Genomic DNA, 20,149 nt, shown 5'->3' on the forward strand with positions numbered 1-20,149 from the left:
TTTATACCCAGCAGGCCTGCTCCCTCCCATCCTGCCTATATGCTGTGCAGCCTGCAGCCTGAGTGCCCCTTCCTGCTGCCTACAGATGCACTGACAGGCCGCCTGCTGCCCCCTCTCTGAGTACTCACATGTTTCCTTCCGTAGGGTTGGGTTACTTCTCCAGCACATGACGTCAGGTAGAAGGCTGGGCTATGCACTTGTCACTGTGACGTCACCAAGACCGGTTACACATAAGCCCAAGGCCATTACTGACAATTTCTAGTATTTGATGTAGCAAATGATTTTAACTGCTGAGTGACAGCTGCACTCCGCAAGATTACCCGCAGCTTAGTGTATTGCTTTGACTGCAGCTCGATGCTTAACCCCTTAAGGACATAGGGGGAGATTTATTAAAACCTGTCCAGAGGAAAAGTTGCTGAGTTGCACATAGCAACCAATCAGATCGCTTCTTTCTTTGTTAAGGCCTTGTTAAGAATGAAAGAAGCGATTTGATTGGTCAGGTTTTGATAAATCTCCCCCATAGACTGCTTACATTAGTTGCATTTTTGTCTTTTAACCCCTTAAGGACCAAGCCCATTTTGACATTAACCCCTTAAAGGGGTACGCCGCCCCTGGCATCTTATCCCCTATCCAAAGGATAGGGGATAAGATGTTAGATCGCCGTGGTCCCGCTTCTGGGGACCCCGGGGATCGCCGCTGCGGCACCCCGCCATCATTACTGCACATAGCGAGTTTGCTCTGTGCATAATGACGGGCGATACAGGGGCCGCAGCAGCGCACCTCATGACATCACGCCCCCTCCCATAGACTTGTATTTACGGGGCGGGCTGTGACGTCACGAGGGGCGGAGCCGTGACGTAACGATGCTCCGGCCCCTGTATTGCCCGTCATTACGTGAAGAGCAATCTCTCTCTGCGCAGTAATGATAGCGGGGTGCTGCAACGGAGGGGCGGAGTACCCCTTTAAGGACCTCAGGCGTATGGATATGCCCTGGCTTTCTGGTACTTAAGGGCCCAGGACGTATCCATACACCCGTGGGAATTTCTGTCCCCGCCGCGCGGGGATCGGACCGGGGTGCCTGCTGATATAGATCAGCAGGCACCCCGCGCAAATGCCCAGGGGGGTCATCAGACCCCCCCCCCCATGTCGGCGATCGGCGCAAATCACAAGTGAATTCACACTTGCGATTTGCGCCGATCCAGGTCTATGGTCACCCGATGAACCAGAATAGAAGGGGATCGCGGGTGTCCATGACACCCACGATCCCCCTGAAGCGATAGGAGTGAGGTGGCAGGGGTGTCACCCCTCCTATCCCTGTTATTGGTCATCAAGACGCGATGACAAATAGCAGATCAGGGGCGGGGGGGCTTTACTTTCGGTTTCCCCGTCCTGCCAACCCACAATAGGCGGGGCAGAACGGGGAAATGACACAGGACGGGCGCCGAAGTCCACTCACCCATCGGCGACGGCAGCGGGTGGCGATCGGCGGCGGCAGCGGGAGACTATCGACGGAAGAAGAGGACGGCGACGCAGCTCTGTGGATCCTACGGAAGCCGGTGAGTTGCTTAGCAACATCTGGAGGGCTACAGTCTGAGACCATTATAGAGGGGTCTCTAAACTGTAGCCCTCCAGATATTGCAAAACTACAACTCCCAGCATGCCCAGAGAGCTGTTTAGGCATGCTGGGATTTGCAGTTTTGCAACAGCTGGAGAGCTACAGTTTGAGACCACTGCACAATGATCTCTATAGTGTCGCTCTCCAGATCTTGCAAAACTACAACTCCTAGCATGCCCACATAGCAAACAGCTGTCTCGGCATTCTGGGATTTGCAGTTTTGCAACATCTGGAGGTCCACAGTTTGGAGATCACTGTGCAGTGGTCTCTAAACTATAGCTCTCCAGATGTTGCAAAACTGCAAATCCCAGCATGCCCAAACAGCAAACAGCTGTCTCGGCATGCTGGGAGTTGTAGTTGTGTACCTCCAGCTGTTGCATAACTACATCCCCCAGCATGCCCTTCGGCGATCAGTACATGCTGGGAGTTGTAGTTATGCAACACCTCGAGGAACACTGGTTGGAAAATACTGAGTTAGGTAACTGAAGGTTTTCCAACCAGTGTGCCTCCAGCTGTTGCAAAAGTACAACTCCCAACATGCACGGTCTGTCAGTACATGCTGAGAGTTGTAGTTTTGAAACAGCTGGAGGTTTGCCCTCCATGTGAACGTACGTCCGGGTACATTCACACGGGCAGGTTTACAGTTAGTTTTCTGCTTCAAGTTTGGGCTGCGGCAAATTTTTCGCTGCGATACACATATTTGGCCATACCGCCCAGCTCTAGTCCTCGCCCATCCTTGTAACATCAGGCAGTTGCTGTTTGGTTGGTATCTGGCTGAGAATAAAAATACGAGGAACCCTATGCGTTTTTTTAAAATAAATAAATAAATAAAATAGAATAAAACAGAACGGGAGCGGACTCATGACGTACCGGTACGTCATGGGTCCTTAAGGGGTTAGAAATCAGACAATGTGACTTTATGGATTTTTTTTTCTCATTCTGTCTCTCATAGTTGAGGTATACCTATAATGAAAATTACAGGCCTCTCATCTTTTTAACCACTTAAGGACTAAGGACGTACCGGTATGTCCTGAGTCCTTTCCCTTTCTATAACGAGGGGCCACGACGTGGCCCGGCGTCATAGCGGGTCGGGCCAGGACCCGTGGCTAATAGCGGGCGGCAATGATCGCGGTGCCCCGTGCTATTAACCCTTTAGACGCGGCGTTCAAAGTTGAACGCCGCGTCTAAAGTGAAAGTAAATCACTGCCGGTTAGCTCAGGGGGCTGTTCGGGATGTCCGCGACGAAATCGCGGCATCCCGAACAGCTGTGGGACACAAGGAGGGTCTCCTACCTTGCCTCCTGGTGTCCGATCGCCGAATGACTGCTCAGTGCCTGAGATCCAGGCATGAGCAGTCAAGCGGCAGAATCATTGATCACTGGTTTCCTATGAGAAACCAGTGATCAATGTAAAAGATCAGTGTGTGCAGTGTTATAGGTCCCTATGGGACCTATAACATTGCAAAAAAAAAAAAAGTGAATAAAGATCATTTAACACCTCCACTAATAAAAGTTTGAATCGCCCCCCTTTTCCCATTTAAAAAAAAAAGTGTAAATAACATATGTGGTATCGCCGCGTGCGGAAATGTCCGGATTTTAAAAATATATCATTAATTAAACCGCACAATCAATGGCGTACGCACAAAAAAATTCCAAAGTCCAAAATAGTGTCTTTTTGGTCACTTTTTATATCATGAAAAAATGAATAAAAAGCGATCAACAAGTCCGATCAATACAAAAATGGTACCGCTAAAATCTTCAGATCACGGCGCAAAAAATTAGCCCTCATACCGCCCCATACGCGCAAAAATAAAAAAGTTATAGGGGTCAGAAGATGACATTTTTAAACGTAAACATTTAAGAAGTCCGACAAAATCAAACCTATATAAGTAGGGTATCATTTTAATTGTATGGACCTACAGAATAAAGAGTGTCATTTCTATCAAAAAATGTACTGCGTAGAAACAGAAGCCCCCAAAGTTACAAATTCTTTTTTTTTCAATTTTGTCTCACAATGATTTTTTTTTTCCGTTTCGCCGTAGATTTTTGGGTAAAATGACTGATATCATTACAAAGTAGAATTGGTGGCACAGAAGATAAGCCATCATAAGGATTTTTAGGTGCCAAATTGAAAGAGTTAGGATTTTTTTTAAGGTAAGGAGGAATAAATGAATGAAATGAATGAAAAAAAACCCGGTCCTTAAGAGGTTAAAGGAGTAGTCCAGTGGTGACTCAGTGGTTTACAACTTATTCCCTATCTTAAGGATAGGGGATAAGTTGCAGATCGCAGGGGGGTCCGACCCTGGGGCCCCCTGCGATCTCCTGTACGGAGCCCCGACAGCCCGCGGGAAGGGGGCGTGTCGACCTCCGCACGAGGCGGCGGCCGACACGCCCCCTCAATACAACTCTATGGCAGAGCCGAAGCGCTACCTTCGGCAATCTCCGGCTCTGCCATAGAGATGTATTGAGGGGGCGTGTCGGCCGCCGCCTCGTGCGGGGGTCGACACCCGCTATCTCGGAAGAGAGAGGGGGCCCCAGCGGTCGGACCCCCCGCGATCTCAAACTTATCCCCTATCCTTAGGATAGGGGATACGTTTTTCACCACTGGACTACCCCTTTAAGTGGGAGAACTTGCACAATTGGTGGCTGCCTAAATACTCTTTTGCCCCACTGTATCAGTTATAATACTGATCTCCTATGGGGCAGATGTGCTTTGGGGCCCCGTGTGACTGTTACTTCTGCACCCCTATAGCTAGGCCTCTGCTGCTGACATCACCGCTCCCCACTGAGGAGCCTGGGGGCAGGTGCATTGCCATAGAATGAGCCTTAAAGGAGTAGTCCAGTGGTGATTCAGTGGTGAGCAACTTATCCCCTATCCTAAGGATAGGGGATAAGTTGCAGATCGCGGGGGTCCGACCCCTGGGGCCCCCCGCGATCTCCTGTACGGAGCCCCGACAGCCCGCTGGAAGGGGGCGTGTCGACCTCCGCACGAGGCGGCGGCCGACACGCCCCCTCAATACAACTCTATGGCAGAGCCGAAGCGCTGCCTTCGGCAATCTCCGGCTCTGCCATAGAGATGTATTGAGGGGGCGTGTCGGGTCGACACCCGCTATCTCAGCGGAGAGCCGGGGCCCCGTACAGAGAGATCGCAGGGGGCCCCAGCGGTCGGACCCCCGCGATCTCAAACTTATCCCCTATCCTTAGGATAGGGGATAAGTTTTTCACCACTGGACTACCCCTTTAACGGGGGATGGGAAGATCCTCTCCCTGTGATAGCGAAACTGAGACTGCTGTGCGCCGTCGTTTAAATATGTCACGTGACAAGAGTGAGCCAATAGGATGTGATGGAGGCGGAGCATTTCATTCTATGGCAATGCACCGGTTTTGTAGAGCCATCTATCATGGAGGGGTCGAAACTTCAAATGTTTTTTGTAAGGACACAGATCTATGGAAATTAAATACGATCTGAAAAATTTAGATGAAAAAGAGTTCTTTCAAGCAAAAGAAAAAAAAAAACACTGAAAAAGTGTGTGGTGGGGGAAACTGAGGGCCTAGTTCAGCGCAGAACTATTATAAAGAGCCGCTGCATGGACTACAATAAAAACTGACAGGTGTCCTTACCCATTATTCATGTCCCGAATTTCTCCTATATATACTGTATACGTGTATATCTATATACATCAACATTTCCCAAACAGTGTGTCTCCAGCTGTTGCAAAACTACAACTCCCAGCATGCCCGGACAGCCTTTGGCTGTCCGGGCATGCTGAGAGTTGTAGTTTTGCAACAGCTGAAGACACGCTGTTTGGAAAACACTGATCTACATCCATAGATGGTACATATAGGTGTATATACCCATGTGTACAGGAGGTTATTACCGGTCCTCCCCCAGGCATGCTGTGTACATGGCGGTAGAGGTGACAGCGCTATAGATTACAGCACACCGCCCTTCCTCTCTTTACGGCTCTTTCTCCAGATACGGTGCTGACGGGAGGGGGAGGTGATAAACACATGGCGGGAGCTGATAACCGGCCTCCCGGGGACGCTGCGAGCTGTAGACCCTGAGGACAGGGAAGTCGAGTACAATCCCCCCGGGTGACACTATAGTCCTGCGGGCGGCGCTGTGTGGGCAGGAAGCACAGAACACCGAGCGGGAGACACCGAGGACTACAGCATGGGGCACCGGGACCTGGCGGCGGCGGCTCTGGTCACCCTGACTCTGCAGCTGGTTTATTCATCCTCCAAACTCAACGTCCCCAAAGTACTACTGCCCTTCACCCGGGGCACCAGGATCAACTTCACCCTGGAGGTCACAGAGGGCTGCTACAAGTGGTGAGGGCAACCTGCATGGCAATGTATGGCTGGCACTGTGAAGGGGCAATGTATGGCTGGCACTGTGAAGGGGGCAATGTATGGCTGGCACTGTGAAGGGGCAATGTATGGCTGGCACTGTATTGGGGGGCAATGTATGGCTGGCACTGTATTGGGGGCAATGTATGGCTGGCACTGTATTGGGGGGCAATGTATGGCTGGCACTGTATTGGGGGCAATGTATGGCTGGCACTGTATTGGGGGCAATGTATGGCTGGCACTGTATTGGGGGGCGATGTATGGCTGGCACTGTGTTGGGGGCAATGTATGGCTGGCACTGTGTTGGGGGCAATGTATGGCTGGCACTGTGTTGGGGGCAATGTATGGCTGGCACTGTGTTGGGGGGCAATGTATGGCTGGCACTGTTGGGGGGCAATGTATGGCTGGCACTGTGTTGGGGGGCAATGTATGGCTGGCACTGTTGGGGGGCAATGTATGGCTGGCACTGTTGGGGGGCAATGTATGGCTGGCACTGTTGGGGGGCAATGTATGGCTGGCACTGTTGGGGGGCAATGTATGGCTGGCACTGTTGGGGGGCAATGTATGGCTGGCACTGTTGGGGGGCAATGTATGGCTGGCACTGTTGGGGGGCAATGTATGGCTGGCACTGTTGGGGGCGATAGTGTAGGGTTGGCACTCTGCGGGGGGAGGGGATAGCTATGGGCAGTCTATAGATGGCACTGTCATGGGGCAGTCTATTGGTGGCACTGTGCAGGGTGTGGGATGGATGGCATAGCATGGCTGGCACTGAGCTGGGGCAATGTATGGCACACTGAGGCTGTAATGTATAGGACGACACATGATGACTTTTGACCACATAGTAAAGCATGTGATGGCAGTTCTGGTGATATGTTTGTTGCTGCGATCACACAATACACAGCACATTCCAGTATACACCAATGGTATGTGCAGTGTAACTGCTGTCATTTACACCTGTCAGAGTTAACTATTTTACCTCCTCCAGTCATAGAAACAGTAAAGAATTTTTTTTGTTGCGCCTGTAAATCAAATAGTCACAGCCGCCATGAATCAGCCTTGTTCTCCAATAGGTTTTCTGCATCAATGCTGTAGTACACTTGTCTGCACGTGGCCGGCGCCGGCTCATGTACTCGCCTACTCGTGTCCTGTCATTTACTGTATTTTTATTTTTTTATGAAATCTCTACAGCACTGGTGGTTTTCTGCAGTTTACATTCAGTACTATAATGTTTGACAATATTGCATAAAAGTCATCCGCACCTTGTAGCGCAGAATTGTGGAACAAACAAGGTTATTTCTTATACCGGTGACCCAAATATATCCACGTGCTGTAGAGGCCACAACACAGGTGGTGGAGTTGTAAGGAGATGCGACTGCTGCTCTAGTGCTGAATTTACTGGGTTATTGGAGTTTAATGCATGAGAACATGTAATCTGACCGGGGAATAAGAATATTTACTATAAACAGAAGCAGAAAACCAAATAGACACCAGCCGCAAATTTCTAGCCACATTGACGTGACATCTTAAAGGGTTACAATTTTTTTTTCGTGCCAACTGGCTCCAGAAAGTTATACAGATTTAATCCTTCCAGTACTTATCAGCTGCTGTATGCTCCAGAGGAAGTTGAGAAGTTCTTTCCAGTCTGACCACAGTGCTCTCTGCTGACACCTCTGTCCATGTCCGGAACTGTCCAGAGCAGGAGAGGTTCGCTATGAGGATTTGCTCCTATTCTAGACACTTCCTGACATGGACAGAGGTGTCAGCAGAAAGCCCTGTGGTCGGACAGAAAATAAATAAAAAAAGAAAAGCACTTCCTCTGGAGCATACAGCATCTGATAAGTACTGGAAGGGTTAAGATTTTTATATAGAAGTAATTAACAAATGTGTTTACCTTTAAAACCAGTTTTTGAAAAAGAAGTGTTTTCCACTGGAGTACCCCTTTAACTACATATGATCCACAGACGTGATCTGTCAATAGAACTCTATATACAGTCACCACGTGGTTCAGTGCAAATAAACAATCCTTCCCATTCCATGTACCCATCATCTTCAGGAACATTCACCTGGCCACAAAAATTGACCTGCAGAAATTTTAAATTTTTTATTAAAAATGTAGCTTTTGATTATTTTTTTTTTTGTCCCATCCGTTTTGATGTAGAGAGGAAAATCTACATGTTACTTAAAGGGGTACTCCGCCCCTAGACATCTTATCCCCTATCCAAAGGATAGGGGATAAGATGTCAGATCGCCGGGGTCCCGCTGCTGGGGACCCCGGGGATCGCTGCTGCAGCACCCCGCTATCATTACTGCACAGAGCGAGATCGCTCTGCACGTAATGACGGGCGATACAGGGGCCGGAGCATCGTTATGTCACAGCTCCGCCCCTCGTGATGTCACGGCCCGCCCCGTCAATACAAGTCTATGGGAAGGGGGCGTGGCGGTCATCACGCCCCCTGCCATAGACTTGCATTAAGGGGACGGGCCGTGATGTAATGAGGGGCGGAGCCATGATGTCACGCTGCTCCGGCCACTGTATCGCCCGTCATTACGTGCAGAGCGATCTCGCTCTGTGCAGTAATGATGGCGGGGTGCCGCAGCGGCGATCCCCGGGGTCCCCAGCAGCGGGACCGCGGCGATCTAACATCTTATCCCCTATCCTTTGGATAGGGGATAAGATGCCAGGGGCGGAGTACCCCTTTAAGCAGATTCTCAATCTGAAGCTGGATTTGAGCTGTATGGTTTTTGAGTCCTGTGTGGATGTACTCTCTGGGTAAGTTCACACTGGGCTGATGTGCTGTGGACTTGCAGTTAGAGAAACAGCAATGTACCAGCAATGTGGATGAGGGCTTTTAAAGGGGTACTCCAGTGGAAATATTTTAAATATTTTTTTTTTTTTTTTAAATCAACTGGCTCCAGAAAGTTAAACAGATTTGTAAATTACTTCTATTAAAAAATCTTAAATCTTCCCGTACTTATTAGCTGCTGAATACTATAGAGGAAATGGTTTTCTTTTTGGAATACAGAGCTCTCTGCTGACATCTCTGTCCATTTTAAGAACTGTCCACAGTAGGAGAAAATCCCCATAGAAAACATATTCTGCTCTGGACAGTTCCTAAAATGGACAGAGATGTCAGCAGAGAGCACGGTGTTCAAAAAAGAAAAGAATTTCCTCTGTAGTATTCGGCAGCTAATAAGTACTGAAAGGATTAAGATTTTTTTAAATAGAAGTCATTTACAAATCTGTTTAACTTTCTGGCACCCGTTGATGATGATGGGGGGAGGGGGGGGGGGAAATAAAGTTTCTACCAGAGTACCCCTTTAAGTGCGCCTGTCTTAAAAAAATAAAAATAAAAGTTTTTTTAAATGACTGTTTTTGATTGGTCGGAGTCTGTGCTGAGACCCCCACGATCAGTAGAGCAAGCAATAAGAGGAAATCTACTGCTTTATAGAATAAGCCCCGTAGACTTAAAGTAGGCCAAAGCATGGAGATTGTTGCAAGCCAGTGACATGGCTTGATGTAGTGATCAGTAAGAGTCTCAGCACTGAGACCCCGACTGAATAAAACTTTTTAATTAAAAATGTCTCTGTGACACAATAATTCAGTTATATCAAATAAAATTGTATTGTTTGTCATGAAAACATGTAAAATGCAGAGAGATGAATTAACCTGGGGGCCTGTCTCAGCCTGGTGATTGGCTGAGAGGGTCGTCACTAAAGCTCGTCTTAGAGGGTGGGGGCCAAAGCAGGAGTACCCCTTTAAAGGGGTACTACACTGGAAAAAAAATGTTTTTTAAAATCAACTGGTGCCAGAAAGTTAAACAGATTTGTAAATGACTTCTATAAAAAAAAAAAAATCATAATCTTTCCAGTACTTATCAGCTGCTATATGATCCACAGGAAGTTCCTTTTTTTTTTTTTTTTTCCTTTCTGTCTGACCAGAGTGCTCTCTGCTGGCACCTCTGTCCATTTTAGGAACTGTCTAGAGCAGGAGAGGTTTTCTATGGGGATTTGCTCCTACTTTGAACAGTGCTTAAAATAGACAGAGGTGTCAGCAGAGAGCACTGTGGTCAGACATGAAGGAAATTGAAAAAGAAAAGGAACTTCCTGTGGATCATATAGCAGCTGACAAGTACTGGAAGGATTAAGATTTTTTTTTAATAGAAGTAATTTTACAAATCTGAAGAGAAAATTTGTTGGTGCAGCTCACAATTATACACTTATCGAGGTGATATGGGGTACACACCTATACCATGGTGTGTTAAATATATCAGAAGAACAGAAAAAACGGTATCCCCCCACCTCAAGGTTAGTGTTTGAATAGTAATAATATTGCAATAAGACCGTGCTTCAATTATTCCGATAATTTATTAAAAATTTGTTATAGTATCTTATATTCCACTCTCACAGGGCCCTTGTGGGAGAAGAAACAATGTTAAAATACAAATAAAAATATATGACATTGTGCAAAAATCTTCTATGTCACTTTTGTTATATTAGTTATTATTAGTATTGCAAGTTCTGCCCATTGATGGACACCGATAGACTTATGAAACGTCACTGTCCTTTATGCTGTAGCAATGGTCGCTACAATGATGTTACAATAATAAGTTGTCTCTGGTTGGATTATTTAAAGGGGTAGTCCAGTGGTGAAAAACGTATCCCCTATCCTAAGGATAGGGGATAAGTTTGAGATCGCGGGGGGTCCGACCGCTGGGGCCCCCTGTGATCTCTCTGTACTGGGGCCAGGCTCTCCGGCCAGATAGCGGGTGTCGACCCCCGCACGAAGCGGCGGCCGACACGCCCCCTCAATACATCGCTATGGCAGAGCCGGAGATTGCCGAAGGCAGCGCTCCGGCTCTGCCATAGAGTTGTATTGAGGGGGCGTGTCGGCAGCCGCTTCGTGCGGAGGTCGACACGCCCCCTGCCCGCGTGCTCTCGGGGCTCCTTAAGATAGGGGATAAGTTGTTCACCACTGGGTCACCACCGACTACTCCTTTAAGTGCACTACAAACTGTAGCAAATGATGTAATAAACGATGTTTTGTTACCAGTTCCGATGGTGCTCCTTTTTAGTCAGCAATCCCTCGCTGAGCTGCAGATGAACTTGCAGAGATGTGTGCTGGCATGCACAGACGGCGGCTGGTCCCGACGGCGCAGGGCCCGGGTGATATCGGGCGGTATCACCCGGGCCCTGCGCCTTCAGGACCAGCCGCCGTCTGTGCATGCCAGCACACATCTCTGCAAGTTCATCTGCAGCTCAGCGAGGGATTGCTGACTAAAAAGGAGCACCATCGGAACTGGTAACAAAACATCGTTTATTACATCATTTGCTACAGTTTGTAGTGCACTTAAATAATCCAACCAGAGACAATTTAATATTATTGTAACATCATTGTAGCGACCATTGCTACAACATAAAGGACAGTGACGTTTCATAAGTCTATCGGTGTCCATCAATGGGCAGAACTTGCAATACTAATAATAACTAATATAACAAAAGTGGCATAATAGAAGATTTTTGCACGATGTCATATATTCTTTTATTTGTATTTTAACATTGTTTCTTCTCCCACAAGGGCCCTGTGAGAGTGGAATATAAGATACTATAACACATTTTTTATAAATTATTGGAATAATTGAAGCACGGTCTTATTGCAATATTATTACTATTCAAACACTAACCTTGAGGTGGGGGGATACTGTTTTTCTGTTCTTCTATTTTACAAATCTGTTTTCACTTTGTGGTACCAGTTAATTAAAAAAAAAAAAAAAAAGTTTTCCAGTGGAGTACCCCTTTAATGACCTGTAACATGTCAAAAGATTTTTTTTTTAAATTACTAAATAAGAGGGACATGTAAACAAATCTCATCCATGCTGCAGAAGAAAAATCTGAATAGAATCCATGCTGAAATTGATCTGATTTTAAATCTGCACGTGTCAATCTATGTTTTTATTTTTTATTTTTTTATTTTTTTTCCCCCCATTGACTTCTATAAGAAAGTCATAAAATATGTTGTAGAAAATGTCCTATGTGTTTCCGGGTGTTAGTAAGACTTTTAGGGGACGCTGCCAGTCACTAGACCCACACAGTTTGCCTCTATCTGCTGCAAAACTACAACTCCCAGCATGCCCGGACAGCCAAAGGCTGTCCGGGCATGCTGGGAGTTGTAGTTTTGCAACACTGCGCTAGACTATTTTTGGATCCCTTGGGACTAAAGCTCATGTGTGGCCAGCTTATCCTTCACACCAAGTGTATAAGGAATGTAGATTGTATGGACACCCTCCAAAAATAGGGCTGTGTGCCAAGCAATTTCTAGCAGCTTTGGCATCTGTACAGTGTCTGTGTTCAGGCTGGGATTGTATTCCATTGCCCAGAGCCATGTGACTGGCATCGCTGGGCGTCATGTTGGGTAAATTAATAATTGACTGAGTTTTACTGGCGGGAAGGTAAAACCTATGGCTGTGACTGTTAACCTATACAGAGAATACTGCTGGAGGGGGTTGTACTTGTGCACTATCACTTCCTTCTATGTAGCTTGTAGCTATTAAACGTGAAATACAGTTCTCGACGTTCACAGCTTTAGGGCCATGATGAACTGGGATCTTGTATATAGTTCACTGGTTTCATGTTTTACTCCCCCGGTGATGGCAAAACAAACAAGTACTATACACCACAATAAGCGTTACTGTCATATAAATGAACTTTTGACATGTTTCACAGACACATCAGAAGTTTAGGTTGCTCAGGGTGTCGGGGCGGAGGACCCCCTCCGATCCTTAACTGTAGCAGGGAGAAGCGGGGTGTGGCTCCCCCGGCCGGCGCTCAGTCCGACTGTTCACAGGAAGCCATAGACTTATAATGAAATCCATCTCCCGCAATCAGTCGGACTGGGCTCCAGGGAAGCGACTGCCCGCTTTACAGGCGGTGTTTGCACGAAGACCCTGACCGATCTAAACTTTGACATGTCTGTGCCACACGTCAAAAGTTTACTTAACCAGTTAAGGACCCAGGGCGTACACGTACGCCCTGAAATCCTGGTACTTAAGGATCCAGGGTGTACCTGTACGCTCGTGTGAATTTCGCGCGGTGGGGACCGGACTGGGGTGACTGCTGATATAGATCAGAAGGCACCCCGCACAAATGCCCAGGGGGGTCATCAGACAGTGGTTTCTAAACTGTAGCCCTCCAGATGTTGCAAAACTACAACTCCTAGCATGCCCAGACAGCTGTTTACTTTTTGGGCATGCTGGGATTAGCAGTTTTGCAACAGCTGGAGGGCTTCGGTTTGGAGATCACTGTGCTGTGGTCTCTAAACTGTTGCCCTCTAGATCTTGCAAAACTACAACTCCCAGCATGCCCACACCGCAGTTTGTTGTCTGTGCATGCTGGGATTTGTAGTTTTGCAACATCTGGAGGACCGCAGTTTGGAGATCACTGTGCAGTGGTCTCTATATTGTAGCCCTCCAGATGTTGCTAAACTGCAAATCTCAGCATGCGCAAACAGCTGTCTCGGCATGCTGGGAGTTGTTGCGTACCTCCAGCTGTTGCATAACTACATAACTGCATGCCCTTTGGCGATCAGTACATGCTGGGAGTTGTAGTTTTGCAACAGCTGGAGGCACACTGGTTGGAAAATACTGAGTTAGGTAACAGAACCTAACTGAAGGTTTTCCAACCAGTGTGCCTCCAGCTGTTGCAATAGTATAACTCTCAGCATGCACGGTCTGTCAGTACATGCTGGGAGTAGTAGTTTTGAAACAGCTGTAGGTTCCCCCCCCCCCACCCATGTGAATGTACAGGGTACATTGACACGGGCGGGTTTACAGTGAGTTTCCTGCTTCAAGTTTGAGCTGCGGCAGCTAATTTTTCGCCGCAGGGCAAACTCCTAGCAGGAAACTCGCCATAACCCCCCCCCCCCCCCACCAGTGCAAATGTGTCCTAAAAAACACTACACTAATACATAATAAAGGGTAAAACACTACATATACACCCCCTTACACTGTCGCACCAATAAAAAGGAAAAACGTATCGTACGGCAGCGTTTCCAAAACGGTGCCTCCAGCTGTTGCAAAACAACAACTCCCAGCATTTCCAGACAGCCACGGACTGTCCAGGCATGCTGGGAGTTTAGCAACAGCTGGAGGCACCCTGTTAGGGGTATTCTATGCCAGTGATTCCCAATGTTTAGGGTCACATATGGGGTATTTCCGTACTCGGGAGAAATTGCACTACAAATTTTGGGGTGCTTTTTCTCCTTTTACCCCTTTATGAAAAGGAAATGTTGGGGGCTACACCAACCTGTTAGTGTAAATTTTATTTATTTATTTTTTAACACTAACATGCTGGTGTTGCCCCATACTTTTTTTTATTTTCACAAGCGGTAAAAGGAAAAAAAAGACCCCCAAAATTGACCCCATATGTGGGTGTAAAATGCTCTGCGGGCGCACAACAAGGCTCAGGAGTGAGAGAGCACTATGTACATTTGAGGCCTAAATTGGTGATTTGCACAGGAGTGGCTGATTTTACAGCGGTTCTGACATAAATGCAAAAAAATAAATACCCACGTGACCCCATTTTGGAAACTACACCCCTCACGGAACGTAATAAGGGGTATAGTGAGCCTTAACACCCCACAGGTATTTGTAGAATTTTCATTAAATTTGGGTGGGAAAATGAAGAAAACAATTTTTTTTCACAAAAATGCTGGTGTTGCCCTAAATTTTTTATTTTCACAAGGGAAAGTAGGAAAAAGCCCCCAAAATTTGTAACCCCATTTCTTTTGAGTAGAGAAGGAGCGCCATTGGGCTGCTCAGAAGAGAAGGAGCGCCATTGGGCTTTTGAAGAGAAAATTTGTCCAGAATTGAAGGCCACGTGTGTTTACAAAGCCCCCATAGTGCCAGAGCAATGGATCCCCCACACATGTGACTCCATTTTGGAAACTACATTTGCATTTGCATTGCATTTTTCATTTGCACAGACCACTGTTCCCAAGATCTGTCAAACGCCAGTGGGGTGTAAATACTCACTGCACCACTTATTAAATTCTGTGAGGGTTGTAGTTTCCAAAATGGGGTCACATGGGGGGGGGGGGGGGGTAGGGGGTAGAGGGTAGGGTTCCACTGTTCTGGCTTTGTAAATGCACATGGCCCCTGACTTCCATTCCAAACAAATTCTCTGTCTCTCTCTCTCTGTCTCTCTGTCTCTGTCTCTCTCTCTCTGTCTCATTGTAGCGCTCCAGCAGAGCACTTGATGTCCACACATGGGGTATTTCCCTACTCAGAAGAAATGGGGTTACAAATTTTGGGGGCATTTTCTCCTATTACCCCTTGTAAAAATTTAAAAATTGGGGGAAATTAGCATTTTAGTTAAAATAATTACATTTTAATTAAATTATGTATACATCCAACTTTAACGAAAAGTCGTCAAACACCTGTGGAGTGTTAAGGCTCACTGTATCCATTGTTACATTCCTTGAGGGGTGTAGTTTCCAAAATAGTATGCCATGTGGGTTACTTTTTTTTTTTTTTTTTTTTTTTTTTGCTGTTCTGGCGCCATGGGAGCTTCTTAAATGTGACATGCCAGAAGTAAGGGGCCATGGGCATTTACAAAGCCCCCCCATGGTGCCAGAACAGTGGAACCACCCCACACAAATTACATTTTTCATTTTCACGGACCTCTGTTCCAAAAATCTGTCGGACACCTGTGGGGCGTTACATGAGGGGTGTAGTTTCCAAAATGGAGTCACATGTGGGGGGGATCCATTGCTCTGGCACTATGGGGGCTTTGTAAACACACGTGGCCTTCAAGTCTGGACAAATTTTCTCTTCAAAAGCCCAATGGAGCTCCTTCTCTTCTGAGCCTTGTAGTTCACCCACAGAGCACTTGACATACACATATGAGGTATTTCCTTACTTGAGAGAAATTGGGTTACACATTTAAGGAAGATTTCTCTCCTTTTACCCCTTGTAAAATTTCAAAAACTGTCTCTACAAGAACATGCGAGTGTAAAAAATGAAGATTTTGAATTTTCTCCTTCAATTTGCTGCTATTCCTGTGAAACACCTAAAGGGTTAACAAACCTTTTGAATGTCATTTTGAATACTTTGAGGGGTGCAGTTTTTATAATGGGTCATTTATGGGGAATTTCTAATAAGGCCCTTCAAATCCACTTCAAAACTGAACTGGTCCCCGAAAAATTTCGATTTAGAAAATTTTGGGAAAAATTGGAAAATTGCTGCTATACTTTGAAGCCCTCTGATGTCTTCCAAAAGTAAAAACATGTCAACTTTATGATGGAAACATAAATTACACATATTGGGGGATATTTATCAAAGGATTTAGACTGGTTTTTCTTGTCTAAATTTGTCGCACAAAAAGTCGGTCTAAATATGTGCGACTTTTTTGCGACTTTTGCTCTAGAGGATTTTTAGAACATGATGCATTCTAGTCTATTTTAGACAGAAATGCATTGGAAAATGCATTGGTGCTGAATTTATCAAAAGTGACTTCAGCGACAAGTCTCATCGGCTGAAAATGCGTCGAAATGTCAGACCATGTTGGAGCAGGTTTAAAAACAGTCTAAAGCATAGATCACAAAGTCTGTGCAAAAGCCGTGGGCCTTTTGATAAATTAGGCGCACAATAGACCGGCCTAATCCTCTGTAGTTTGGTCTATATTGATGCGGGACATATACAATGGGTGATATTTATCAAAGCTGTCTATGTGAATCATTATATAATTTATTTGGAATACCCATTTTCCTTATAAGCAGAGTGTTTAAAAAAAAAAATGCTGAATTTTCAATTTTTTTCATCAAATTTTGGAATTTTTCACCAAGAAATGATGCAAGTATTGACAAAATTTTACCACTAACATAAAGTAGAATATGTCCCGAAAAACAGTCTCGGAATCAGAATGAAAAGTAAAAGCATCCCAGAGTTATTAATGCTTAAAGCGACAGTGGTCAGATATGCAAAAATTGGCTGGGTCCTTAAGGGGTTAAATGACAGGAACACTTGAAAGTGAAACGCGACTTGCAGAGAAGTCTAGATAAATCAGAAATTTTGACTGATGGGGGTTCAGATGCTGAGCCCCCGACTGATTACTAAAGTGAACATGGAGAAGCTGCTGTCTCCACTTCCTGTATAGATTGAGACCGTCTTCATTGAGCAAGGAGAGACCGAACTCAGCCGAGCACTTCTCCTGCTTTATTTCAGTGATTACTGGGGATCTCTGTGTCTCTGAAGTTTTTTATTAATTTTTTTTTAACCCCTTAAGGACTCAGGGTTTTTCCGTTTTTGCACTTTCGTTTTTTCCTCCTTACCTTTTAAAAATCATAACCCTTTCAATTTTCCACCTAAAAATCCATATTATGGCTTATTTTTTGCGTCGCCAATTCTACTTTGCAGTGATATTAGTCATTTTACCCAAAAATGCACGGCGAAACGGAAAAAAAAATCATTGTGCGACAAAATCGAAGAAAAAACGCCATTTTGTAACTTTTGGGGGCTTCCGTTTCTACGCAGTGCATATTTTGGTAAAAATGACACCTTATCATGATTCTGTAGGTCTATACGGTTAAAGTGATACCCTACATATATAGGTTTGATTTTGTCGCACTTCTGGAAAAAATCATAACTACATGCAGGAAAATGTATACGTTTTTAAAAATGTCATCTTCTAACCCCTATAACTTTTTTATTTTTCCACGTACAGGGCGGTATGAGGGCTCATTTTTTGCGCCGTGATCTGAAGTTTTTATCGGTATGATTTTTGTTTTGATCTGACTTTTTGATCACTTTTTATTCATTTTTTAATGGTATAAAAAGTGACCAAAAATGCGCTTTTTTTGACTTAGGAATTTTTTTGCGCGTACGCCATTCACCGTGCGGTTTAATTAATGATATATTTTTATAGTTCGGACATTTACGCACGCGGCGATACCACATATGTTTTTTTTTTTTTTTTTTACACTGTTTAATTTTTTTTATGGGAAAAGGGGGGGTGATTCAAACTTTTATTAGGGAAGGGGTTAAATGACCTTTATTAACCCTTTTTTTTTTTTGACATTTTTTTTTGCAGTGTTATAGGTCCCATAGGGATTTCACTGCGGTGGTCCCGAACAGCCCGACTGAGCAGCCGGGTCACTTTCACTTTCACTTTAGAAGCGGCGGTCAGCTTTGACCGCTGCTTCTAAAGGGTTAATACCGCACATCGCCGCGATGTGTGGTATTAGCCGCGGGTCCCGGCCGTTGATGAGCGACGGGACCGACGCGATATGATGCGCGATCCCGCTTCATATCGCGGGAGCCGGCGCAGGACGTAAATATACGTCCTGCGTCGTTAAGGGGTTAAAGTACTTTAGGTTCCAATGGAAAGCTTTTGAAATTTTGGAAAATTTTAGATATTTTTTTCCACCCCTAGAGGTTTTCTGGGTTCGATACATAGTCAATATTTCACCCCTGGGGACCTCCAGCTGTTAGAACAATGTATAGTATCCTATCCCCGTCATTGTTTACATAGGATATGCCAGGGCTTAACAAATCCCAGGCGCCAGGTTGACTAAGAATTTCATTGGGGCGCCTATCTTTTTGTCAACCCCCAGTTGGGGTTTCTATCTTTAAAACTATTTTTTTACTTACCTTCACCTCCATTCCCACGCTGATTGCTGATCCATGTTCCACACCCTTTGACCTTCAGTCCCACACCGATCCAATCCACCCCCAGCTTGTCCTCACTGACAGTAATGGGACACAAGCTAACAGTGGGCGGATTTTTCCTCCAGGTGTGAGCCCTGCGCTCACAGCTGTCAATCAAGGAAGTGTGTCCATGACATAGGTGATGACGCATGGACACAGCAGGACTAGTATGTGTCCAAGCAGGCAGGGGGGACAGTTGTTTGACTGGTGTTTTCAGTATGAAATACTGAAAAATTTCTATTGAAAGCAATTGCAAAACCTATTGGTTATACATGCTTAACAACATATCAAAAGTTTTTGTATCTGACAGTGCCCATTTCAGCGGCATTAACAGTCATACTTCACTCAGGAGAACAGAGCGTGATGCCAAGGCTGCTGATTGGCTGCGGCGGTCATGTGAAATTTGCTATTTATGTAACACTGGAGTGGCGACCTAATATATCTGCTGCTAAACAGCAGAGGCAGAATGATGAATCTGCGTGGGAACGGAAGTGGAGAGTAGAAAAATAGTTTTAAAAAAAATAAGGGGACACTAATGACTGACACACAGGGAGGTGAGGGGACAATGACGAACGGCTTTGGAGCTGAAAGTTGGACCCCTGCAGGTCTAATCCTGATGATAGGCCATCAATTTTGTAAGGCTGGATAATTCGCTCCGTGCACCAGATATGGATACTGCAAGAGAGATCGCGGGGGTTCCCAGCGGCGGGACCCCCACAATCAGACATCTTCTCCCCCTAACCTTTTGGATAGGGGATTAGATGTCTAGGGGCGGAGTACCCCTTTAAGGTCTGTATTGTACCTTAGAATTCCTTGGGCACATACTGTACTTAGATTTTATACTATTGTCTGAAATACATTTGTAACAAGACGATAAAGATCCTTTGTTTACTAGATTAATGAATTGTGCGATCTCCAGCTGTTGTAACTTGAATTTTATACAGGGGAAAAACAAACCATCCTGCCGCACACAAGGTACCTGCGAGTATGCAATGTCGCCCCAGAGACTATAGAGCAGCGGTCTCCACTGTGGCCCTCCAGATGTTACAAAACTACAGGACACTGCATGCTGGGTGTTGTAGTTTTTCAACAGCTGGAGGGCCACAGTTAGATGACCATTACTTTATAGCAGTGGTCTCCAACCTGCGGACCTCCATATGTTGCAAAACTACAACTCCCAGCATGTCCGGGCATGCTGGGAGTTGTAGTTTTGCAACATCTGGAGGTCCGCAGGCTGAAGACCACTGCTCTATAGCCTCTGTACAGGGCTTCTTGCGCAGGTCATGTGGTGTGCATGATACTGAAGTATTGTAGGTGACATTTTATCTGTATGTAACCTGTTTTGTTTGGATGCATAATGTTAAAGGGGTATTCCAGGCAAAAACTTTTTTTATATATATCAACTGGCTCCGGAAAGTTAAACAGATTTGTAAATTACTTCTATTAAAAAAATCTTAATCCTTCCAATAGTTATTAGCTTCTGAAGTT

At 45.6% G+C, this 20,149-nt stretch overlaps 2 protein-coding genes across 4 annotated transcripts in view; one reads left to right on the forward strand and one right to left on the reverse strand.

Moving 5' to 3' along the window:
- The window catches only part of LOC130275785 (histone deacetylase 11-like), a 31,569-nt gene extending 25,944 nt beyond the window's left edge, over nt 1-5,625 (reverse strand). Inside the window, exon 1 of one of the 3 annotated variants that reach the window (XM_056524191.1) lies at nt 5,492-5,625. In XM_056524191.1, the coding sequence (XP_056380166.1) occupies nt 5,492-5,520 (29 nt within the window). In that variant the 5' untranslated portion in view covers nt 5,521-5,625. Of the gene's footprint in view, nt 1-128; nt 482-5,468 lie in introns of those variants that run through there. The other 2 variants (XM_056524190.1, XM_056524193.1) reach the window with 2 other exon arrangements.
- Nucleotides 5,626-5,773: 148 nt separating this feature from the next.
- Nucleotides 5,774-20,149, forward strand: part of LOC130275784 (nuclear pore membrane glycoprotein 210-like) — a 133,689-nt gene continuing 119,313 nt past the window's right edge. The window contains exon 1 of the mRNA XM_056524189.1: nt 5,774-5,945. Coding sequence (XP_056380164.1) covers nt 5,788-5,945 — 158 coding nt within the window. The 5' untranslated portion in view covers nt 5,774-5,787. The remainder of the gene's footprint in view (nt 5,946-20,149) is intronic.

Source organism: Hyla sarda, chromosome 6 (genome assembly GCF_029499605.1).
Source record: "Hyla sarda isolate aHylSar1 chromosome 6, aHylSar1.hap1, whole genome shotgun sequence".
NCBI classification, from domain to species: Eukaryota; Metazoa; Chordata; class Amphibia; order Anura; family Hylidae; genus Hyla; species Hyla sarda.